General features: G+C 38.3%; 2 protein-coding genes across 6 annotated transcripts in view; both read left to right on the top strand.

Moving 5' to 3' along the window:
* The window catches only part of LOC139968092 (EF-hand calcium-binding domain-containing protein 6-like), a 69,051-nt gene that overhangs the window by 17,075 nt on the left and 29,374 nt on the right, over positions 1-22,602 (top strand). For 2 of the 4 annotated variants that reach the window (XR_011793221.1, XM_071972452.1), the window contains exons 1-7: positions 14,602-15,191; positions 15,852-16,120; positions 16,711-16,769; positions 18,749-18,921; positions 19,524-19,590; positions 20,705-20,871; positions 21,741-21,878. Coding sequence is in view for 3 of the 4 variants with exons in the window: in XM_071972452.1 (XP_071828553.1) it covers positions 15,889-16,120; positions 16,711-16,769; positions 18,749-18,921; positions 19,524-19,590; positions 20,705-20,871; positions 21,741-21,878 (836 nt within the window). In the remaining variant the exon portion in view is untranslated. The other 2 variants (XM_071972469.1, XM_071972462.1) reach the window with 2 other exon arrangements.
* On the top strand, positions 702-12,199 carry LOC139968109 (aldo-keto reductase 1B-like). 2 transcript variants are annotated; one of them, XM_071972496.1, is made up of 10 exons: positions 702-859; positions 1,428-1,504; positions 2,782-2,949; positions 4,053-4,169; positions 6,323-6,412; positions 7,358-7,474; positions 8,696-8,802; positions 9,288-9,453; positions 10,499-10,581; positions 10,944-12,199. In XM_071972496.1, the coding sequence occupies exons 2-10, from the start codon at positions 1,433-1,435 to the stop codon at positions 10,972-10,974; spliced, it is 951 nt and encodes a 316-aa protein (XP_071828597.1). In that variant the 5' UTR covers positions 702-859; positions 1,428-1,432; the 3' UTR covers positions 10,975-12,199. The 2 variants fall into 2 exon arrangements, with proteins under 2 accessions (XP_071828597.1, XP_071828588.1); XM_071972487.1 differs by having other exon boundaries at positions 1,395-1,504.

Here is a 22,602-nt window from a genome sequence, read left to right as displayed (position 1 = left end):
ACCCTAAACTTCTCTGAGATCTATTTTGATTGGTGCTAACATTCTGTGACAACGTCGTAGTGCTAGGCCTTTGTCAACAATGGAAACCTTGAAGTATTGCATCACTAACGTACGGAAGCGTAGAAGGGACATTGCATTGACGAGTTACCAACTTGACAAAACGACAATTATCTGCAAATTGACGAGTTGCACACTTACTACCATCTCGACAAGATGACAAAATTCAGAAAATTGACGAGTTGACGAAATATCGGATCTCGTCAATGCAACAATTTTCTGCAAATTGACGAGTTGCACACTTACTACCATCTCGACAAGATGACAAAATTCAGAAAATTGACGAGTTGACGAGATATCGGATCTCGTCAATGCAACAATTTTCTGCAAATTGACGAGTTGCACACTGATGGTAGTAAGTGTGCAACTCGTCAATTTGCAGAAAATTGTTGCATTGACGAGATCCGATATCTCGTCAATTTTCTGAATTTTGTCATCTTGTAGAGATGGTAGTAAGTGTGCAACTCGTCAATTTGCAGAAAATTGTTGCATTGACGAGATCCGTTATCTCGTCAAAACGTCAATTTTCTGAATTTTGTCACGTTACCATCTCGTCAACTCGTCAATTTGCAGATAATTGTCGTTTTGTCAAGTTGGTAACTCGTCAATGCAATGTCCCTTCTACGCTTCCGTACTAACGAGTTAATTTCAACTGTTTCAGGAGGTCAAGGAACAGGTATTGTGATATCCAAACCAAAACCAGTAATGCATAGAGGAGTGGATAGGTGTTCCCGATTACCATCACTTTAGAGAAGGACTGCTACAGGTAAACAACAACATCAATAACTAGCCACGGTGATTGGTAAGTACGTTAGTTTGTTTTACAGGTAATATGAAATGTAGAATGTGTAGAATATATATATACATTTATTTGTATAAGTCTGTCACATGGTAATAACATTCGTTTAAACCTGCAGGTAGTATAGGAGTGAATTTACACTTATCCATAGTTTCCGATCAGATGACGTCATGACATGTTTCTCTAGAGTGTTACGGTATGTTGAGTGAAAGTATAATGCATAATATAGTGTATGATAAATGCCGTTTTGACGTATAGAGTAGATTGCGATAAAAATATTAATTAACCAATCAAACAGGACCTACATTCGAATACTTACGAAGCGGTGTATCATTTCCTCGTGGAAATTTTTTACTTTTTACACCAGTACTTCAAAAATCAATAATATATACTAACCTTTTATGTTGGATATTTCCTGTATCGATTATGAAGATTTATGATTTTCGTTATATTCACCCACTGTTAACTGTTACAACCATGAGAATCGGGTGTTATATAATGTCGCTTATACATTCTGCCTATTTCTCCACATCTATAGCACGCCTTATTGCACATTTTACTTTCACCACAGTCACGATGGAGAAAAATACTTACATTACCCTCTGTAATGGACAAAAGATCCCCTCCCTTGCTCTTGGGACGGGACAGGTAAGTAGCATACGTTCCAATGAATGGAACTGGAAGAGTCATCTTAACAAACTGTAAACAAAAGTATTTGTAGCATACATAGAAATGTCCCGGAAAATTTGGGCTTTCATGGTTTTGTACATCTCGTTTTACCTTTACGCTTTATAAACAAATATGTGTATTAAAGTAATGTTTACAATAGAGGAAATGGCATCCACATTTACAAAGTAATATTTCAGATAAATATAGTAGAGTATTGCTCTTTCTTTCAATTGAACTATAACTCGTCGTTCATTTTGGGGAGGGAGGCTTGTTACACAAATATTTTGTTTCTTATATATTCATATTGAATTACCACACAACAACTTTACAACTGCCCAACGTTTTGCATCAGTGACGTTAAATAGGAGTTACTTTTGTATTGTATATATGAACGTGAATCAACGGTTAGTTGGTCAAAGAATGAAAAGGCGTTTACAAGGTCAGAATAATTTCAATAGCATTTTGTTCTTTTATAATATGTAAGTTAAACCTTCAAATCTCCAACTGTCAGATTCTCAGTGTTTGTGGTATTGTATACAGCTGATCAGCCCACAACGCACAATAACAGTCGCTATCATGCCATTCAGTTTATTGTTCTAATTGTAATTAAGAGAAGATTGTCCTTGAACTAGTTGTTTCTTTCACAATATCGTTGTATAAACTAAACAAACGTTATGGGTATATTCAAACAACATTGCAGTCTATGGACTATAGGTAAGATATATACAGAAGCCAATTTTCAGTGTATTATTAAAAAGAAACCTAGCGAATGATGATGATGATGATGATGATGATGATGATGATGACGATGACGATGACGATGACGATGACGATGACGATGACGATGACGATGACGATGACGATGACGATGACGATGACGATGACGATGACGATGACGATGACGATGACGATGACGATGACGATGACGATGACGATGACGATGACGATGACGATGACGATGACGATGACGATGACGATGACGATGATGATGATAAATATTTTTGAGAATGACATAACTTATAAAACGCATTAAAAATGGCACCTTCCTTAGATAAAGGAATTTACTTTCTGCAATGTTTCCAATGACTTTAATTTTACGCTTAACTCTATTCTTCTTTGAAGGATATCAATGAATAGATTGTTTGATTGATATGACTAGTTTCCGTTTCATTGTATTTTAACTTAGGGAAGCTATCACTCTTAATACAATGTAAAGTCTCATTTAGTCTTAATTATATTTATAATTCTTTATAAAGGCAACAGGTGAGAAGCTTCGGATTGCATTACGCGCTGCCATTAAGTGCGGTTACCGACACATCGACACGGCTTACATGTATCAAAATGAAACTGAGATAGGCCAAACCCTTAGAGAACTCATCAACGAAGGAGCGGTAAAGAGGGAAGATCTCTTCATTACTACCAAGGTATGACAACATCCTCCGGGGATCGTTCCTGGGCTACGGTGAAAATGAAAAAATACCGAAGTAATATTCTATGTTATACCATAATTAGTACATGTTTTTAAGCGCTATTTGGGGCCTGGAGAGGCGACCTTTGGTGGGACAAGCCACGCAAATGACAACAGAAAACCGTCCAAGTTGTTATTTAGGTGTAATCTCTTCCACAAACCGACAACACGTACGAACCAAGATGATCAGGAAGCATCAAAGAAAGCATACAAACGAATGCAAGGAGCAGTAACGGAGCAGCCCCGAAACAAGATAAAACTAAACATGAATAAACCATGTACAATATGCTTCCTTTAACCCGGCTAACTATTGTCCACCAACAGTCTGTAATTAACTAGTTAAGAAATAGCCTAGAAAGTTCAAGTGAACTTGAATATTATTACCCCAAAAACACCATATTGCATTAGAACTCCAACATTGTAAGATTTGACATTCCTTTGCACTGATTACAATCAAAGAAGTAATTGAAGAAGAAAACATGGTTCATGACAGAAGGGGATACGCTGAATAGGATTGACAGTTCAATTCATACAAATTCCTAACACAAAGCACCTATGCACTGCTCCACATAGCACGAAAGTGTTACAGAACATTTAGTTCTACTATGCTGCTTTAATGCTGGCGTGATAGACCAAGACACTATTGTATTGACTAACAACAACTAAGGGCCACATTGTACAGTACTATCTTTCCACTGTATTGCCCATAAACCAATACCAGCCTATACTTAACTCAACATAGATCCATATCCGGAAATTATGAATAGAGTAAAACACTCTGAGGTCTAAAATAATGTTACCCTTACTAAGGCAGGCCAATTGGGACAGTATGTAAAAATACAGAATACCACACACATATCTAACATTTTTTAGACAACGATTCTCTTGAACTATTGCTTCCATATGTATATTTCAGATGTAAACGCTTGTATATGTACGTTCATTCGATGTAGTGACTCTGCTTTTTTTTTTACATGCAGTATGATCACTTTTCAAATAGCAGAATTGGTTAGTTAAAGCCTCTATAATGCAATCACAAATTTACTACTTTATTTTCAGTTGTGGTCGACGTTTAACCAACCAGGTAAGGTTGAGGATGCGTTTATGCTGAGTTTGAAGGCTCTCCAGTTGGATTACATTGACTTATATCTGATGCATGGCCCGGCAGCTATCAAGGTAATTATATTGTCAAGTATATTATCGAGTATCATTCGATGAGCTTAGTTTCTCGGTTTTGGCTAGCTGATTAACAACTCTTCGGGACATTCTAGTGGCGGGACCGAGTAGGCCAAACGTGGTAATACTGTAACTGCGTAATATCGTCTTGAAATGACTGAATGCATATACACCAATTAACAGACAACGCCAAGTTATGACAAACAATTCCACACGCTTCCAAAATTCTCCCTCTGCTATTAATTTTGATCAAGAGTGCAAATATTTAGACCCTTGTTGTATGACCCCTCCATTGTAGTGTAAGAAGATTATTATTGTAGGTTTCAACATTGACATCGCAAAAAAATAATAATAATAATAATAATAATAAATGAATTGCGTAGTACAGATCAGGTGATATCACATGGTTAATGAACAAAAATCGCTACTCAAAAGTAACTGTTCTTACGTGCCAGCAAGCGAAATCGTTAAGAAGTAGAGAAACTTCTCCAGAAAAGCTCAGACAAAATGGCTGCCAAGAATCTGCAAGAAGAATTGACTCGCCTGAAAGAATATTCCACACGTGTCACTGATACATTTAATATTTCATTCTGAAATATATGCCTATGCATGCAATCAATATCATAATGCAATTTGAGATATTCCAATCACGAAAATATCACCGATTTTTATGGCTTTGGCAGTTAAAACTGGTTTAAGGTGAGTACCTGCTAATCAATTAAAACTGAAGAGGGTTATAAATCTTAGCATACATGTGTCACCATTATGACCAGCTACTACTGAGAAGGACTTACAAATATAAAATACTAAACACACAATCCTATGCATGGTGATTAACTGGACTAACCAGACTACAGTCAGTGGCGGAGCTGCGGGTATTGGTCAGAGGGGCAGGAATGGTCTGTAGGGGCGCTTTCGACACTATCTAAGCGGAGCGCCACCACGAGTTGGCGCGGATCGTACAGAAAATTTTTGAGTAAAGATACTCCCTAGATCGCCGGAAATGACCCTTTCTGGGCCTTGCTAATTTGAAGATAAACGAAGAATAAATAGGTGTCATCGCCATTTTGTCAGAAAATTACACCAACAAAATGTGACAAATGTCAATAGGTAGGTGAGAGCGCAATTAAAAAAGTCATAAATCGCGAATAAGTAAAGGGTGGTAAAAAGCTGAAAAGGGCGCCAGCAGTCCATTTGAGTCCGTCGGGGGGGGGGGCATCCACCCCCTGACTGTATGGACGCTCCGCCACTGAGACTACTGTAATGGTTTCGCCAATAAGTTTGTCCCACATTTTAACAGAAAGTGGATGACGCGTATACGTTACTGCAAAACGCTTAAAATCTGCAGTTTGAACCGTTTGTCAAAGTATACTAGTCAAGCATAGAGACAGTTGTTTAGACTCCTAACCAGCCATTTTAAACACCCTTTGAGACTTCAGTGGCGTAGGAAGGTACTTTTGATTGGGGGGCTGAAGACTGATGGCCGGCCTGGGGGAGGGGTCTAAGGGGAGGGGGGAATTTTTTGCATTTCCAGGTGGCCTCAGATGCAATTTGGTGCAATATAGCACACTTCAACACCCACTCCAATTTGTAAACTTAATTTTGTATTTTCACCTGGCCTTAGATGCAATTTGGTGCTCTAAATGAGATTTTTTTTTCTCATTTGAAAATGAAAAAGGGGTTTTCTGACTTGCGAACCGGGGGGGCGGAATGATACTTCCGCCCCTCCACACTTTTCACTGGGGGGCTGGCGCCCCCCCCCCCAGCCCCCCCCCCGGTTCCTACGCCCTTGCTTTGAGTAATGAATTTATGTATTAGTAATTGTTCCACATTGCTGTCAGGTCTAACACGTGCTACGGTGTTATAACACACTTCACTGATGAACGGTTGTTGCTTATTCACAGTACAAACTGATCCAGCCATGTACATTGGGTGCACAGTAGCATCTGCTGACAGGTCTAGCACGTGTTACTTTATTATAACACACTTCAGATTCTAGTGATGAACGGTTGTCTCTTATCCACAGTACAAACTGATCAAGCCAGCTACATAAGGTGAACATATGCATACTAAATTCCTGAATGCAAACAATTGTTGTATCTGTTTGAATGATGTCAAAATAAAGTCATTAACGCGCTTATCTATATTTGCAGTACATCGATGACCAAACTTTGATGCCTCCCGCAGAAGACGGTGGTCCTGGACTTGCACTGGAGGACGTTCATTACATTGATACATGGAAGGTACATATTATAGAAGGCATATCTTTAATGTAATTATAAGTACTGAGTACTCCTTGTTATAGGACTTGGACCTAAATGTATATCACTCTTTCTTAGTTTAATATTAAAAACGCCTAAATGTAACAAGAACAAAATTGAAATCAAAAGAAGCACAAACTTAGAGACTGCCAAGATCACAACAGTTGCAAATGAATTTTGGATCAGATGCTTGGTTCAGAGAAAAAACACTTTTTTATGTGAGCAAAAGAGCACTGCTCGGGTGTTTTTCTCGTCAATATGAAGTCATCCGTCCATTCATTATGTTGTCTCTTGTTGGTATAAAACATGAATATGTTCCATTTACAGCTTTGTTGTTAGATTGTATTTCACATGCAGTCAGTTGGACATAAGTGGTTGACCTTCTACTGTTAAGGGATTCAGGATGATTTAAACTTACCTATTGTACTAATTATTCTGCCATTAATTACTGCGTCGTGAGCTATATTGGAAGTGATGACTTTGCTGTATATTTATAGTCACTCAGTATACAGATTATCTGGACATATAGAATAAATGCACCATATAATTTGTTGTGCTTAGTATTGCGGTGGCTAATAGAGAGAGAGAGAGAGCCCAATGGCCAGTGATAACACAGGTGTTACTATTTAAATATTTACTTTTTCTTTCATTGTGTTGTATTATGTTTGGTTTCCAGAGACTGTTTGGTATGGTATTGTAAATAAAGGGATTCGCAAATTAGACATCTGGTGTTAACTGGTCTTCATTGGTAGGGGATCCCAGTACGGTCCCAACCCGGGTCTGCACTTACTTACCCCACATGAACAATAATGTTTACTATGACAGCCGTGCCCCCCCCCCCCCTTGATCAACCGATCATATATCTCATTGCCTCCGCCCAGGAGCGCAAAGAATATATCTAACAAGGTTTACGATTGTTTCACACAGGCGATGGAACCTTTGGTGGAGAAGGGTTTGGCAAAATCCATTGGAGTCTCAAACGTGAACTTACAACAGCTTGGAGAGATCCTCAGGATTGCTAAAGTACCATGTGTAAACAATCAGGTAAAGACTTCCAAACCGATACTTTAACCCTGTTTTAATGTCGTTAAAGAAAGACCAATATAAATAGATAGTATGTTTTACAAAATTGTAAACTCACTGTCTTCATATTTCTGATTTGTTTTGGTGGCACTTAATATCCATGTAGAATGTGCGTAAGAATTAGACATTGTTGTTCGCCGCCAATGATCACCATCAAAGAATATCAAGGCATATCACTTTCAAAGTTATTAGTTTTGTGTACAGTTGAGTCCGGCGTACTTTGTAGCTGACTGCTGTGATGCAATATCATAATGTTTATGCCCGCATGTATCAGCTATTAACCAAAACACTGTATTCCAAGTTTGGATACAATCTGATTTAAGGTTGTGGAGTTATTACAAGTTTAAAACTTATGCCCAATAAAAGTTTGAGCCTATCACAAATATTTGACCCAAACAAAGTGGCTCAAAAATATATTTGTGCACCAAAAATTGATCGCTAAAATATGTGGGCCCATATGCTCCCTAAAATATAAGCATTTGAGGTGGATATAAAATTTGAGACCATCCAGCCTAAAAATGGGCCGGAATTTTGGGCGGCCCAGATGGTCCCAAAAATATTACACAAACATTTACCAGCTTTAACCAACAACAGACTGTACACCAAGTTTAGCTACAAGTCGACATTACTTGATTGTGAAGTTATTGCAATTTAAAAATATTAACGTTTGACCTCATCAATTCATTAATATTCATAAGGTCAGCGCCAGAAACTATAGGGCACATCTTCTTACTGCACTACATCTACACAGCAAGTGTGCATATCCATCACTCCGTTGTTGAGTTATCGCGGACCCAAGCAACTGTCACAGACCCACACACTTACAAGCATAAACGCGCGCGCAATATTATATTCTATGATATTAGCTACAACCGATGACTTTATTCTAACCCTTTGTCTGGACAACCGATGACTATTGTTCTCTATTGTTCGACATCTGGTGACAGGAATTTCTATTGTCCCATGTCACCAGATGTTAGGGCTAGACACGCCCACACAATCATGACTGCATAGGTTCATTTGCTTCCAGCAAGGAACAAACAATAGGATGATGGTTACCTTGGTGCTTTGTTATTACCAACATTGGTCTTATTGTTCCCTTTGACTGCCAAACTGTTGTGTACCTGTTTTTATGTTATTATTAATTATTGTTATTATTTATTTATTTTTATCTTCACGAAGATTGAGAATCACCCTTACCTAGACCAGAATGGGTTGATAAAATTCTCTAAAGAGAATAACGTTTCCATAACAGCATTTGCGCCTCTTGGATCACCGGAAAGACCATGGTGAGAGTAACACGCAAGCAACAATTGGAACAAAGAATATTTCGTTTTTGTAGATTTCTTGCTTAATTTCTGACAAAGAACAGGGGCGTAGCTAAATTGTCAATTCTTTCTTTTAATTATTATTATTATTATTTTATCCTCCTTTGGGGGCTCTGACGATTGGGGGAACATGTCCCCGCCTGCCCCCTCCCCTCGTAGCTATGCCCCTGGGAGGTAATATATGTTTCCTTATTTTATCTTAGTTCAACTTGCCAATAAGTTCAGCTCTCTGACAAACTAGATATCAAAAGATATAGTAGATTGTTACAACTTCTTTTCCCCTTTGTAGGTGACAAAACGGTTAACGTAACAAAAATAGGATAAATCTGTCGCTTTGAAAGGTTCAAAATATAACCAAATTTAACTAAGGAACTCACATCTTTTACACTTTGGTGTTTTGCGATGGTATCATTTTTCTAACCAAGTTAGCATATTTTCCTATAAAGGGCGCCAGAAAACGACAAAAACCTACGAGATGATCCGGTCGTAAAGAAGATAGCAGACTCTCGCAAGTGTACTCCAGTACAGATACTAATAGCCTATAATCTCAGTCAGGGCCTGGTATGTACTCCAAAGAGTACCTGCGTCGAAAGAATTGAAGAAAACTTCAAGGTGAGTCTGTTCTTCGTAGCACATATAGCATTTCAACAAAGCCAGAGCAAGTGCTTTTGAAGATTAGACGAAAGGTTACATGTATGACGTTTCAACCATTTCCCTCTATAACTAACTGGAAATATGAATATCTAAATTAATGCATAGGCTGTGTAAACAATTTATTTATTTATTTATTTATTTATTTATTCGCATTTTTATCCAGGGTTGCTTATTCAGCAAAAGCTGGTTTCCAATAAGGCCCTGCTTTTAACATTAAACGTTATACATAAAAAGTAAAACAAAGCAATACAAAACAAATTAAATGTACAGACACAAAACAATTAAAGCTGTAAAGTGGAGACAACTACAAAATAGATAAAAATGAAAATAAAAGAATTATCAAAAATATAAGAATAATCAAAAATATAAGAATCATCAAAATATAGAAAATATTTAAGTTACTCACATGATAATCACATTGGAAGAAGTAACTACTGGAAGTAATTCCCCAACTATCTCTTGGGACAAAATCGGCAATGACTGTAATGCGGATCCTAAGTCGGCAATTACTATCACGATAAGATTCGTCCACTGAACACGGCAGCATACATAAACGCTGTACTCAAAACCGATGCCGAAGGCAATTAGTCAGGTCGCACATCCGCAATATATACATACTAAGTTCTTCAACATCGCCCTCATTACCCTTCGGGGAAACGTTTCATGCTGTAGTTTTGATTCAATTTTGCAGAACAAGCAATGTCGAAATATATACAAACTAAGTTCTTCAACATCGCCCTCATTACCCTTCGGGGAAACGTTTCATACCGTAGTTTTGATTCAATTATGCAGAAGAAGCAATGTCGTGTATTCTGTACGCTGCTTTGTGACAAAACATTCACATGACATAGTGAGTAAAGACCTTAAATGAGCTGAGAATGCTTGGGAGTGAACTAATCAAATAGCTAAACAAAACTTGCCTTACAATGGTATAATTCACTGCAACGCAGCAAGAATTATGTCTTATTTTCAAGTTCCGTCCGTCTCGTTTTCTTTCCTTCAGTCTCTTGATGTAAAGCTAACAACAGATGAAATCAATCAACTTGAAGGACTGGCTTGCAACTTTAGAGGCTTCTCGTGGGATTTGTAAGTAACTATAGATGTTCGTACTAAGTCCAACGTTAAAAGGTCCAAGACAATAAAGTCGGGATTACAACTTGAGTGGTGAATAATTCATTAACAGGAAGGTTCCAATTCTTCCACAACATGATATCTGTATCTGGGGGCAGAGACACTATCCTTAGCGATGAATCAGTATTTATTAAAGCAGCGTACTTAGCAACCTAAAGCAGCATACTTGCCGATGTAGCAACACCACGTAGTTTATACATTTACTTTACACGATAGGCTTATAATATGTGCAAGCTATATACTACCTTACACAGAATATTCAAATAGATGAACTAAACTTATTGCTTTTTTTTCTTGTCCTTCTTCATTCTTTACAGCATGACCAAGCACAAACACTATCCTTTCTAAGTGATGTCGGCCCCGACGAGTTTCAATTCACATTTTTATCTGGATAATTAGCGTGTGGACGAAGAATAATAACTTTACAAGTTACCAATTATTAAAGAACGGTTTTACAATTTACGGTTAACGGTCGGGGAAGCCTCACCTTAATTGGATTACAATCATTTAAATGTTATGCAATTGGCAAAATGATCCGCTAATGGGTTACACCTGAATATGAGGGCTTGTTTTACGCTTACAGTTTTTTTTTTACATGTCATGATCATTCATGGAGTGAATTCGAACGTCAAATGATAGTAATCAACACGATATGATATTTTCGCACGATAAGAGGTATTTTTACATTGATTTACTTAAACCTTCGTTTGTTGAGAATAAGAGGTGGTTTTGGAAAGGATTTTGAGAGAGTTGGGTGCTTCATGACATATTCCAGTGCTTGGTGTTAATATGGGGTGTATAGGTTAATTTGACACCCCCCCTCCCCCCCCCCCGGGTGAACGCAAATTCGATCTGAAGATATCTCCAGAAATTGCTATTTTTGAGGTAATGATTTAAACAACGCACAGAATTTTGCAGAGGATATGAACCACATGCTGTCGATATTATGCCTAACCATATCAATAGAACCTACATTTGTTGAATTAATGTGTGCATGACCCCGACTCCTTTCTTGTCCTTCTCGTTTTCTCCCATTATCTATTAAGATGTAACAGCTTCCAGCATCGTTATTGGCTCCTATCAGGGATCTCACCATGCAATCCAAAGTTTGATCACACATCGAGTATAGCTCAGTATGCAGGTGTGAACATTCGCCATTTGTTCCTACACGCATCTGACCTCAAATGACCTCTGCACCCCCTACACAACAGGGTTAATATATGGGTCCACAAATATAGGCAAGTATGGTGCCTGCGGACCCTCACATTCTCACATTTCGTCAGCTCCTAACCTGTCAACCTCAGACCAAGGCAACATACTGCAGTACCCTCCCTTCTCACAGCAGGTCCGGATTTTCGGCATTTCACAGGCATCCAATTCACGAGTTGTGATGGCGCGGGTTACGACTTCGATACCCGACTGTCAAGGATAAACTTTTTCATTTTTTCGCAGCTCATTTGAAGAAAATACGAATTACTGTGCTTCTTTGTCCTTATGAAAAACCAACTCAGATGATGGGAGTTGAATATAACAAAAAATATATATATATTTTTTTACCAACCCAAATCTCAGATGGGGGGGGGGGCACTCGGGGGGCACTAGGTTTTCCAGGGGGGCACGTGCCCCCATGCCCCCCCCCCCCCCTTGGCGACGCCACTGGCTTGGAACAGATTTTAGTAATAATAATTATAATAACTAGTCTTATATAGCGCATAATCCAACGAAAGTTGTTCAATGCGCTTTACGAGATATTTTGAGATATTTCCTATAGTATTTCCTAACAGTATCAAGGTATTATGATCCAGCGGAACAATTCCCATCGAAGATACGAATGTCTAGGTAATAGAGTTTCGGTAAAAGAGTCTTCAGTCTCGAATTCAATGATGGGGTGCAACGTGTTACATTTGTCTAAATCAGCAGCACACAAAAGCATGATATCATTTCTACTATAGAAAATAGCGATGAATATTTATATTTGATGTTACTATCCTTGAAGTAAATAGATGGAAATTATTCAATACAGCAGCCCTGCCAAAGGCAACCGCCGAATTCTTATACTGCTATGTTAAAAACTAACAATCAAAAAAGATAGCATTCTACAGAACTGCATATATAATCGCAAACACACTTCATGAATAATTGATTCTGGGCTATATCAAATCAAAATAGCATAACTTAACTTCCCACCCTTCATTTTTGAACTGAACAATAAAACAAACGGTTAACATCCAATTTCACCCCTTGCACTAATACCCCGGTCGTCAATGGAACTGTGTATTTTAGTATCTAGTCTAACTTGGTGAAAGCTGCAGGTGTTTGTAATGTTTGTCTTTGTATTATTAGCAAAAGTCACTTTCAACTATTCGACCCTTGACCTCTGATGTTTCAGTTCTCAGCCTGGCTAACGAATCCGTCCGGTGGGTTGTACCATTGTCCTCTTTTATGTCCTCTTTTACGTTCTCTATTCAGTGGCGGAGCTAGGGGTATTGGTCAAGGGGGGCGAGAATGGTCTGTAGGGGCGCTTGCGACACTATCTAAGCGGAGCGCCACCACAGGTTGGCGCGGAGGGTACAGAATTTTTTAGAGTAAAGATACTCCCTAGATCGCCGGAAATGACCCTTTCCGGGCCTTGCTAATTTGAAGATAAACGAAGAATAAATAGGTATCATCGCCATTTGTGATAACTCGGAAGTTTATATGGGTGTTGAAAGTACATGCGCTTCATCACAACCCCTGTGGTATCTTTGTGGGTGCTCATGTTTTCGTAGCCCTGACACAATGCCTGTTGTGAATATTAGGTATTTTGGACCTGTAAATGCCAACAATACCACATCTTGTCAATTATACACCAACAAAATGTGACAAATGTCAATAGGTAGATGAGAACGCAATAAAAATGTCAATAATCGCGAATAAGTAAAAAGTGGTTAAAAGCTGAAAAGGGCGCCAGCAGTCCATTTGAGTCCGTCAGGGGGGGGGGGGCATCCGCCCCCTGACTGTATGGACGCTCCGCCACTGTCTCTATTATGTGCTTTCATTTACTTTACTGGCTTTCATACCTAGTAATTATGATCCTATAACCCCAATAAATTGGAGCAGAACAAGCCACATGTTTTGACTTTTGTGTTGCATGTACGGCATCATAATGATATGATGATAGTGCTACCGTTTTCGAATTTTATATGTCCGGATTTCTTTCTCATTTAACAGTCGGTGACCAGAGTATGGTAGAGGGGTGGTACCTAGAAAATATAACTTACTGGAAGGGTAACCTACAGTGCCGTGTGGACCTAGTTTGAATGTCTTACAAAATCGTACATATAGACTACTACAATATTCTGAACCGATTATAAACCAATCCATTCTGTTAAACACAACAAGCTAATGGAAAGTTACCTGTCAGTGAAGGGAGTATCGCCAAAATGGCAAAACAATTAACTCCTTGGCTAAGTTGGCTCATGGCAGTTACAATACCGAGTCGGCAACTGAGTAAAACCTCTCTGCCATTGGGCACCTTAACCAACAATGGCATTGATCGTCAGTGGTAATACACTGCAGTGGCGTGTACAGGATGTCGTAGGTGTGAGGAGGGAATTCGAATCCCCCCCCCCCCTCCTCCCGACAGCTTTGTAGGTGGAGGATGAACTTTGTGGAATGTGCAAGACGCGAATGGAGGATTCTTTTAAGAGGAAGGGGCTGCCTTGGGGTCATTGAAACCATGTGTGGGGCTCTGAGACCCCCCCCCCCAAAAAAAAATCAAAGTAGTCAAATGGTACATTCTGGAGCATATTTATATTGTCATTTTAGTTCTAAATAAGCAACTCGATACGGAAGGTTGTGCTATTAAAGAACAATAAACTACCAAAGTATTTCACACTGCTACAAGCGCTTTATATGAGCCTCTGCCAATCCCCCCCCCCCCACCCTCCCTTCTGATCTTTGACATCTTTGGATCTTGACAACAAAAATCACCGACTCGACAGTTACCCCCGTGCCCCTTCCCCTTTGTGCACGCACTGACCAATCTAACACATGGTACCAAACAAATCCCTTCAGCGTACGTGCCATTGAATATCGATCGATTTGTAATCCGGCGATGAGATTCTAATCGCCCAGGCTGCTTATTGACGTATCCAAGCAACCTTCAGTTGGATCAATCCATTAAATATATTATGTATAAATAAAATGGGTAAAAATACGTATATACCATTGCATGTTTAAAGGGGCTAATACTAGTAATAACTCGTATAAAACCTATAAATTATACTTATGCTGTGTTGTTTGTATCAGATTACGCAAGGTATCTCGTTAACTTTGCAATAATATAGTTTCCAATTTTCTATCTTCCCTATAGCTATTTGGACGAGTCTATGACTTCTCTCAACAGGTGAATTATCTCTTCTTTAATAGTACCAGTCACACACAAAAAAGGTATGTTGAGTGGAATCAATTGGTTTGTCGTGTAAATAAATAATTGACTTAGCGAACAGCTCGCAACTTGAGACAAACATCGAATGCAAAAGTAACTATTTCTAATCTGGAGCCTAAACAGAAGCTTGAAAAGCGTAAGTAAACAGTACTTCATGACAAAAATTTCGTGTCCTTGGGTTGCACGGCTGTATGTGATATTTTCGTATTATTTACGGGAACAGTAAATGAGTTCCAACGTTAGGCAGAGTTTATAGGCTTAGATTCCAATTTCTTTACGAAAGCAGCTATTGTGCGAAAACCTGGCACGTCCTCTCGTATCCACTATACTTCCTACTTGGATTACGGGTGTCGAGAACATTAGTCTGACACTATTTTTATGCAATTGTCAAGGTTTGTCTAGACTTTGTTAGAAAAGCATTTTAAATGGATATATTTCCAGTGGAGCAGCTCCCATCATTATTACAATATTACTTAGACCTAACAAGTAACGTAGGGCCTATAGCCTAGGCGTAGTCGAAGTTAGGCTTGCAGTAACATTAACGGTTAGTCAGATAGTCCTTATGGTTAGAACCTTAAGACTTCACGCAAACAGTAAAATTAAGACTAGCATTACAGGGAAATTTCAGTTCATCCAAATTTTGAATAGCTTCCTATGAAAATCTTGTTGTCATGAACACCTTGCTTGTGTAGAAAATTGGTCATATCTCTAAAAAGCTGTGAAAATTTTAATGTTGAGTGTTGATGTTTCATGTACAAAACACTGTAAAATTAGAACAGCTACTCCTCTTTTTCAGATTTTGTTTGATGGTATAAAGAATTTGATTGCTAAACATGGCAGCTACAGCTGTGCAACGCCCTCAATCGGTTGGCAGGCCGTCCAATCTGCCTGTAATAGAACATCCAATGGCTCGTCTGGGCAGTAAAAGACACTTGAATGTGGTTGGTTTAAATAGAGCTGGTTTGGTCAGTGCAGGATCAATGAGAACAAACCAGGCAGATGATGCAACAAACCTGCCAACACTGAAGGAGAAGATGCACTCTCGGACTACAACATGGCCAGCAGGTACAGTAGGCCTACCATGCAGTGTAACAATACGTATGATTTGAGAGAGAATTTTGCACCACAACTTTATAACATTGATGTCATATTGAAAGGCTATTTTGTAATAGGCTCTGTTAATATGAATTCCTTAGAAATCTCAAACAAATGCAACATCATTTCCCTCTGACCAGACTACATTTTTAACTGATGTATGAATGGTACCATAACATATCAAGGACCCCAAGGAATTGGAGCAAATCATCTACAGTATTATGGAATTGTTAATTGCATAGGGGAATTAACAAAGCATTTAATGTGAACTAATGCTTATGGTAATTATGCAAAATATTGCTGGTAATTATTTCACTAATGTCATCATATCAAATTGTCTTGCTGTATGCATTTTTTGTAGCGTTCCTTCTTTTTTGTCCTTTCACTTTCATTTATCAATAATTTTTTTTTTTCCACACCTAACTCTCATGCTCACAGAAATACAGGCAATGAATTGTTTCTATTAAATAAAGCCCTGGAAATTAAGGAGATAAATAAAGTAATGGTAGTAACCTTGTTGTAGTTTACTAAATATCAATCTTTTCATGTCCTTAATTTAGAAGACAATAGAAGATCATCTGCAGATGCTATTATAAGGAGAAGAATTGATCCAGAAAGGGTGAGAGCCATGCTTCCTTACAACATTATAGGGAATACAAACTGCATGGCAAATGAATATACTAATGTTTAATATATCACACGGTTACAGATTTTAGCTACTGTAGTCATGTTACCCTCAAATTGCCTTGCATACACTAAAGTAAAGTGTAAACTATAATTTTTCTTCTAATACCTGACTGCATTATTTGCATAATTGTGGCAGTTTGGGTGATATGGGAAGGGGAGTAGGGGGTGGGGGGAGGGCTGGGCATGGGTGGTTGTTGTTACATATATGACCCCTAGAGGCATAAATCAAGTTCAAATGATTTGACTAAATAAGTAGTACTTAATTGGAGAGTTACCAGGAGAATATTGGGTTTGTACATAATTTAATATATACTTGTACATATATCCTCACAAAGGTAGGTGAGTTGTTGCAGTTCTAAGTTGAACCCAACCCTTTTTAATTACGGTCGCCATGTTTGCATTGGCGTCCACAATTCTCGGCTGGCGATGAGAATTTCCGGAAAAATTAATGCTAGTCGTCGGCCCTATAATACTGTGGCGATCAGTTTTTGCAACTGAAAATTTCACCAATGCTTTACAAAAAACTGAAATGTACTTACTGACTAAACGCACGTTGCTATAAAATTAATATTGAATGGATATCCCGTTCCAAATTTTCGCAAAGTTCAGAGCTACAATAATTTCCTAACACCGCTGTACACACATGTCGTAGTGGTCTACGTACGACACCGTTGTAACATGCATCTAATTCCCATTGACATTGGTCACGGAACATAAGTAGGTCATCGACATTCGAACTTGCCCAAGTTCATCGCACCATGGGAACGACCGAACGACACAACAACAACACATTGAACAATTTCCCGCCATCTGGACGCCGAGTGTAAATTTTGGTGTAATATGCAAATTATTGTACTGTGCGGTTAAAACTTAACCTATTGCGACACACAAAAATTTTGGGAAGCTGTTGTAGAAGTAACTTTTGTATCAAATGTAGAGTACTGTAAGGTACTATAATTGATAAAAGACGGCTTTATTCGGGTGGTAAGGAAAAGGGGTGTTTCGGTGAACTGAATCTCTTTGTATAGTATTTGGATACTTAAAATGACCATGTACATGCAGTTTCTATTTCTCTTTAAGTAAGCTCTACTTAGCATTTTTAACCTTTGTGGATCTTTATTGGAATAAATACGAAATGTATTGTTTAACGCCAGTATTTAACGGTAAGCATTTCTTAAATTGTTGTACGTGTTTATACGTCTTGATACGATTCTGTGCGCGTACACATGTCCAGTTAAATGTGAGCGGTACTGTAGCTATCGTTTACGTTATGGTATTGTCCCATACATGTGTGTTCACAGGGGCCTTATGTTGCCACGACTATCAAAGCGTGGGAATTAGAACTTAATTATACTATAGTTCAACGTTAGTGTAATCAGTACTGACAGTGGTGCTACTCGATGTTGAGCCTAGGCCTAGTGTTTTTTGTACTAATATTTAGCATATCATAGTGGCGATCACATTTTCATTCTGGGCGACCAGAATTTGGGAAAAATAAAGATCTAGTCGCCACATGATTTTCCTCCTGGCGACCTCATTCACTGGGGAATTAAAAAGGGTTGGTTGAACCCCGCTTCCCCTGATCAACTGTACCTTGTGGTTGCGTTATAAGCTCATTCTGGTTTTTGAACTATGTGCACTACAGAACGATACCTTTTTATTAATGTTGATTGACATATGACATTGAACAATATTGAGATCCCTCCAGTAGCAATATTGTTATATCATGTATTTGGCACAAATTACAAAGTTTTATGTGGTCTATTCACTTGGAACTTAGATATGTTTTTGCTAAAATAATTAGTTTATGAAGCTGTTGGTGTATCTAGTGTACTCTTTGAGTCATAAATCTAGTTCATATGATTTGGGTGCAGCTTAGATCAAACTATTTCTTCTTTTAATTTCATCTAGCTTTTTCAAATTATACGAGACCGACTCTCCACTCATTTCAAGGTTTTCCAGAAACAATTTCAAGCGAACGATCCTCAAGGTCGAGGGGTCGTCTCCAAGGGAGCATTCTCTCGTGTTCTCTATCATCTTGTAGGGTTTGTTGCCATGGAAGATGTTGGACGCCTGCTAGATTGGTAGGTCAAATTGTTATAATGCTAAACATCGGTACTGTTTCCCAGATCTACGAAGAATTAATATCAAGCTAAGGGGAGCCAATGTTTGGTGGGTTTTTTTACTGAAAAAACACCTTATGTTTGTATTGTTTATAATTGCCTGTTTGCAAAGAAAAAAGGAAAACATGTAATAATTACATCGACTACTACTATCGACTACTATCGACTACTAACTTTTAGATGGGGAAAATTGTAAACACTCAGTCCAATCTGTGTCACCTATCCACCAACCTGTTTGAATCCCAACCATGCATCAAAAACCACTGTATGTGTGTGCCTGTAGGAGCCGGCATTTTGTGTACTTGCTTTCTTGTACTAGTATTTGCTTTGTTTTTTTCAATTGAAACAATTTTTTTGAAAGATATTGAAACAACCACTTTATTCCTCCTAAAATGCCAAGAGAAGGAATTTGATCATGAAATAACCAGTTGGCTTTATTTATTAGTTGCAACCAAACTTTTGTTAGAAAAGGTTGACCTCTTTGTCGTCTATGTACCCAACACAGTTATTTAAGGGCAAGTTCTACTGTGTGTTCTATAGTACAGTTTTAATTTTATCTGCAGGTTGGGTATCGACAGTTCAGATGGCATATCCTTCACCAAATTTATTTCTGCTTTTAGAGACGCTGAGGTATGTATGTGATTGTCATCTTAATTAACTGTAATTGAATGCACTGTTTTTATACAGACTTAAGATTTCTCTCCAAACTGTATAATGAATAAGTGAAGATAAATGATAGGTGATTCTTACAGTGTCAGCATTGTTTGTCATTTTGTCAATATTTTAATTTTTAGAGAATAGATTATAATATCACATGGGTTTTTTTTCCTCACAGTTAATGTCTTAATGATTCTTTAACTCATAGATGAGAAACTTCTTCTTACCCATCTCCTGCCCTTCCACCCCCCCCCCCCCACAACAAAAACAAATTAAGCAAACTGTTTATTTTGTTAAGAGCTATCATGTCGTAAAAGTTACTCCATCAACACACACAAGATTGAAGACTTGAAGTAAGTTTAAAAATTTCATCACAGTGCCTTTAGTGGTTGAATTTTTATACTTTTCTGTATTTTGGGGTTGTTTTTTCCTTTGATAGAGGTAATAAGTTTATTTATCAGAACCTAGAAGTAAAATTATTCTTACCATAACTACTTCTAAGTTTCCACATCAATATATGAAAAGGGACACAAGGGAAGCTATGAGAGTTTCTACCTACTTTTAGCACTATGACATCACACATGTATTGACAAAATTGCAACCTTCTGACACAAGTTTGTAACTGGCAACAACTTTTTAACTCTTTGACGAGACTTACCTCCCAGGCAACAGGAGATAAAATAATGGTTTGGAATCACTACTCCTGTATGATAAATATCTACAGATTTTCTCATTGTAAATGTAATATTGTACCTGTTGTTTATATCAAAAATTACAATTTCCTTTTGTTTCAAGAGCTCTTCAACTTATTTTTCAGTGATTTTTTTCATAGTTCCAGAAAATATATATTAACATATTACATGCATGTAGACGTTAATTGACATTCATATCTTAAAGCAAACAGACAACATCAGTGTTTTTGCAGACAGTAGCTACTGTTTTTATGTTCTTTTAGACCAGCATGTACGTGAATACATATTCTTTGTGTTTTCTACAGTGATCTATAGCTTCAAAAAGTACAACTTACTGCAAGTTCATACATCTTTTCATTCAGCTGTGTCTTTTTTTTTTCTCACTTTTCTTTTAGACAAATTCCAAGAGATGGGTTACACCGTTTGTTGGTAAGCATGGATCTCTCGAGGCACAGATCCCATTTCCCGAGGAACATCTGAGGAACCGGATTCATCGTCGAGAAGATGAATATGTAACAGCGTCTTATGCAAATACTCTCCTTAAAGAAAAGTGCAAACACAGGTAATTACTTACCCTCTTGAAGATTAACATCATGAATGAGTGAAACGGAATGTTTGAGAAACTGTTCTATAGTTTGGATGCGGGTTCTCAGAATTGAAACAGTGTTTAATAGCTTGCATTTAAGCAAGGGCATGCCAACTTTACAAGGAATTTTAATGTTTGTCCCTCGGACAACCATGTCTTCCTTTTTTCGTTGACGGAACAGCAAATTTGGTTTTGTGAAAGAAAATGTAGCAAACTATCTAAAAATGATCAATATGTATATTGTAGGAGAGATGTGTAGGTTAAGTGGATAGGACACCAGCTAAACTTCAATTCCGGTGCACCATAGGCCTACCACTAATTACCACTATTCTCCAAACTGATGGCGGGAGCTACCAATTTACAAATTTGACCTATTTTTGGGTACATTTAGTTACAATTCAACCCAAATGTGATGTAAACCACTCTTCATCCAAGGGAGGACCGGCAAAGCTGATTTTGTTTGCCGAAACAGAAATTTGGTCGTCGTCGACAACCATTAAAATGGCCCTGATTTTGGGTGAATTAGATGCAGCTAGAACAAGTTTACAGTGTGTAAGCTGCAACATCTACAATATATATCTCTTGAAAGCAAATTGCAGTCCATCAACAGAGATATGTAGGTTGTAATACCCCTTACCTGAATTAACGTGTAACACAATCTTCTTGTGACCTTTCTTTGGAAACAAATCGCAGAGATTGCTAGTTTTTAATTTCCTCTTCAGTTTGTGCATCAGTTTGCTGTCTGTAAATCTAATATATGCTTTAGTTTTGGCATATGGGAGTATTCTCTGTCATAGGTATGTTAGTTAATTTACTTTTAAATCTTGAATGTATTTCTTTCACAGTGATTTTGATCTAAGTGATCACCTGAATGCCTCATGCTTTGAGCCCGATGCTCATGTGCTAGCCCCACAGTTAGACAAATGTCTGGAAAGTCTTGGTGTTCCTCTCAATGACGAGGAAATGGATATTCTTTGGTCCAGGTAAGTACGTTAAGAAGAATAGACCGGGGAGGTATGGGAGAATTGAATATGGAGCCTGTATGAGGGAGATGAATAAAGAGGTCGAAATGGGAGAAATGAATATGGGGGTTTGGGAGAGATGAAGAAGGAGGTATGGGAGGGATAAACAAGGAGGTATGGGAGAGATGAACAAGGAGGTATGGGAGAGATGAACAAGGAGGTATGGGAGAGATGAACAAGGAGGTATGGGAGAGATGAACAAGGAGGTATGGGAGAGATGAACAAGGCGGTATGGTAGAGATGAACAAGGAGGTATGGTAGAGATGAACAAGGAGGTATGGTAGAGATGAACAAGGAGGTATGGGAGAGATGAACAAGGAGGTATGGTAGATATGAACAAGGAGGTATGGGAGAGATGAACAAGGAGGTATGGGAGAGATGAACAAGGAGGTATGGGAGAGATGAACAAGGCGGTATGGTAGAGATGAACAAGGAGGTATGGTAGAGATGAACAAGGAGGTATGGGAGAGATGAACAAGGAGGTATGGTAGATATGAACAAGGAGGTATGGGAGAGATGAACAAGGAGGTATGGGAGAGATGAACAAGGAGGTATGGGAGAGATGAACAAGGAGGTATGGGAGAGATGAACAAAGAGGTATGGGAGAGATGAACAAGGAGGTATGGGAGAGATGAACAAGGCGGTATGGTAGAGATGAACAAGGAGGTATGGGAGAGATGAACAA

The sequence above is a fragment of the Apostichopus japonicus genome, chromosome 1 (genome assembly GCF_037975245.1).
Source record: "Apostichopus japonicus isolate 1M-3 chromosome 1, ASM3797524v1, whole genome shotgun sequence".
NCBI classification, from domain to species: domain Eukaryota; kingdom Metazoa; phylum Echinodermata; class Holothuroidea; order Aspidochirotida; family Stichopodidae; genus Apostichopus; species Apostichopus japonicus.
This window is presented reverse-complemented; position numbering and strand designations above follow the sequence as displayed.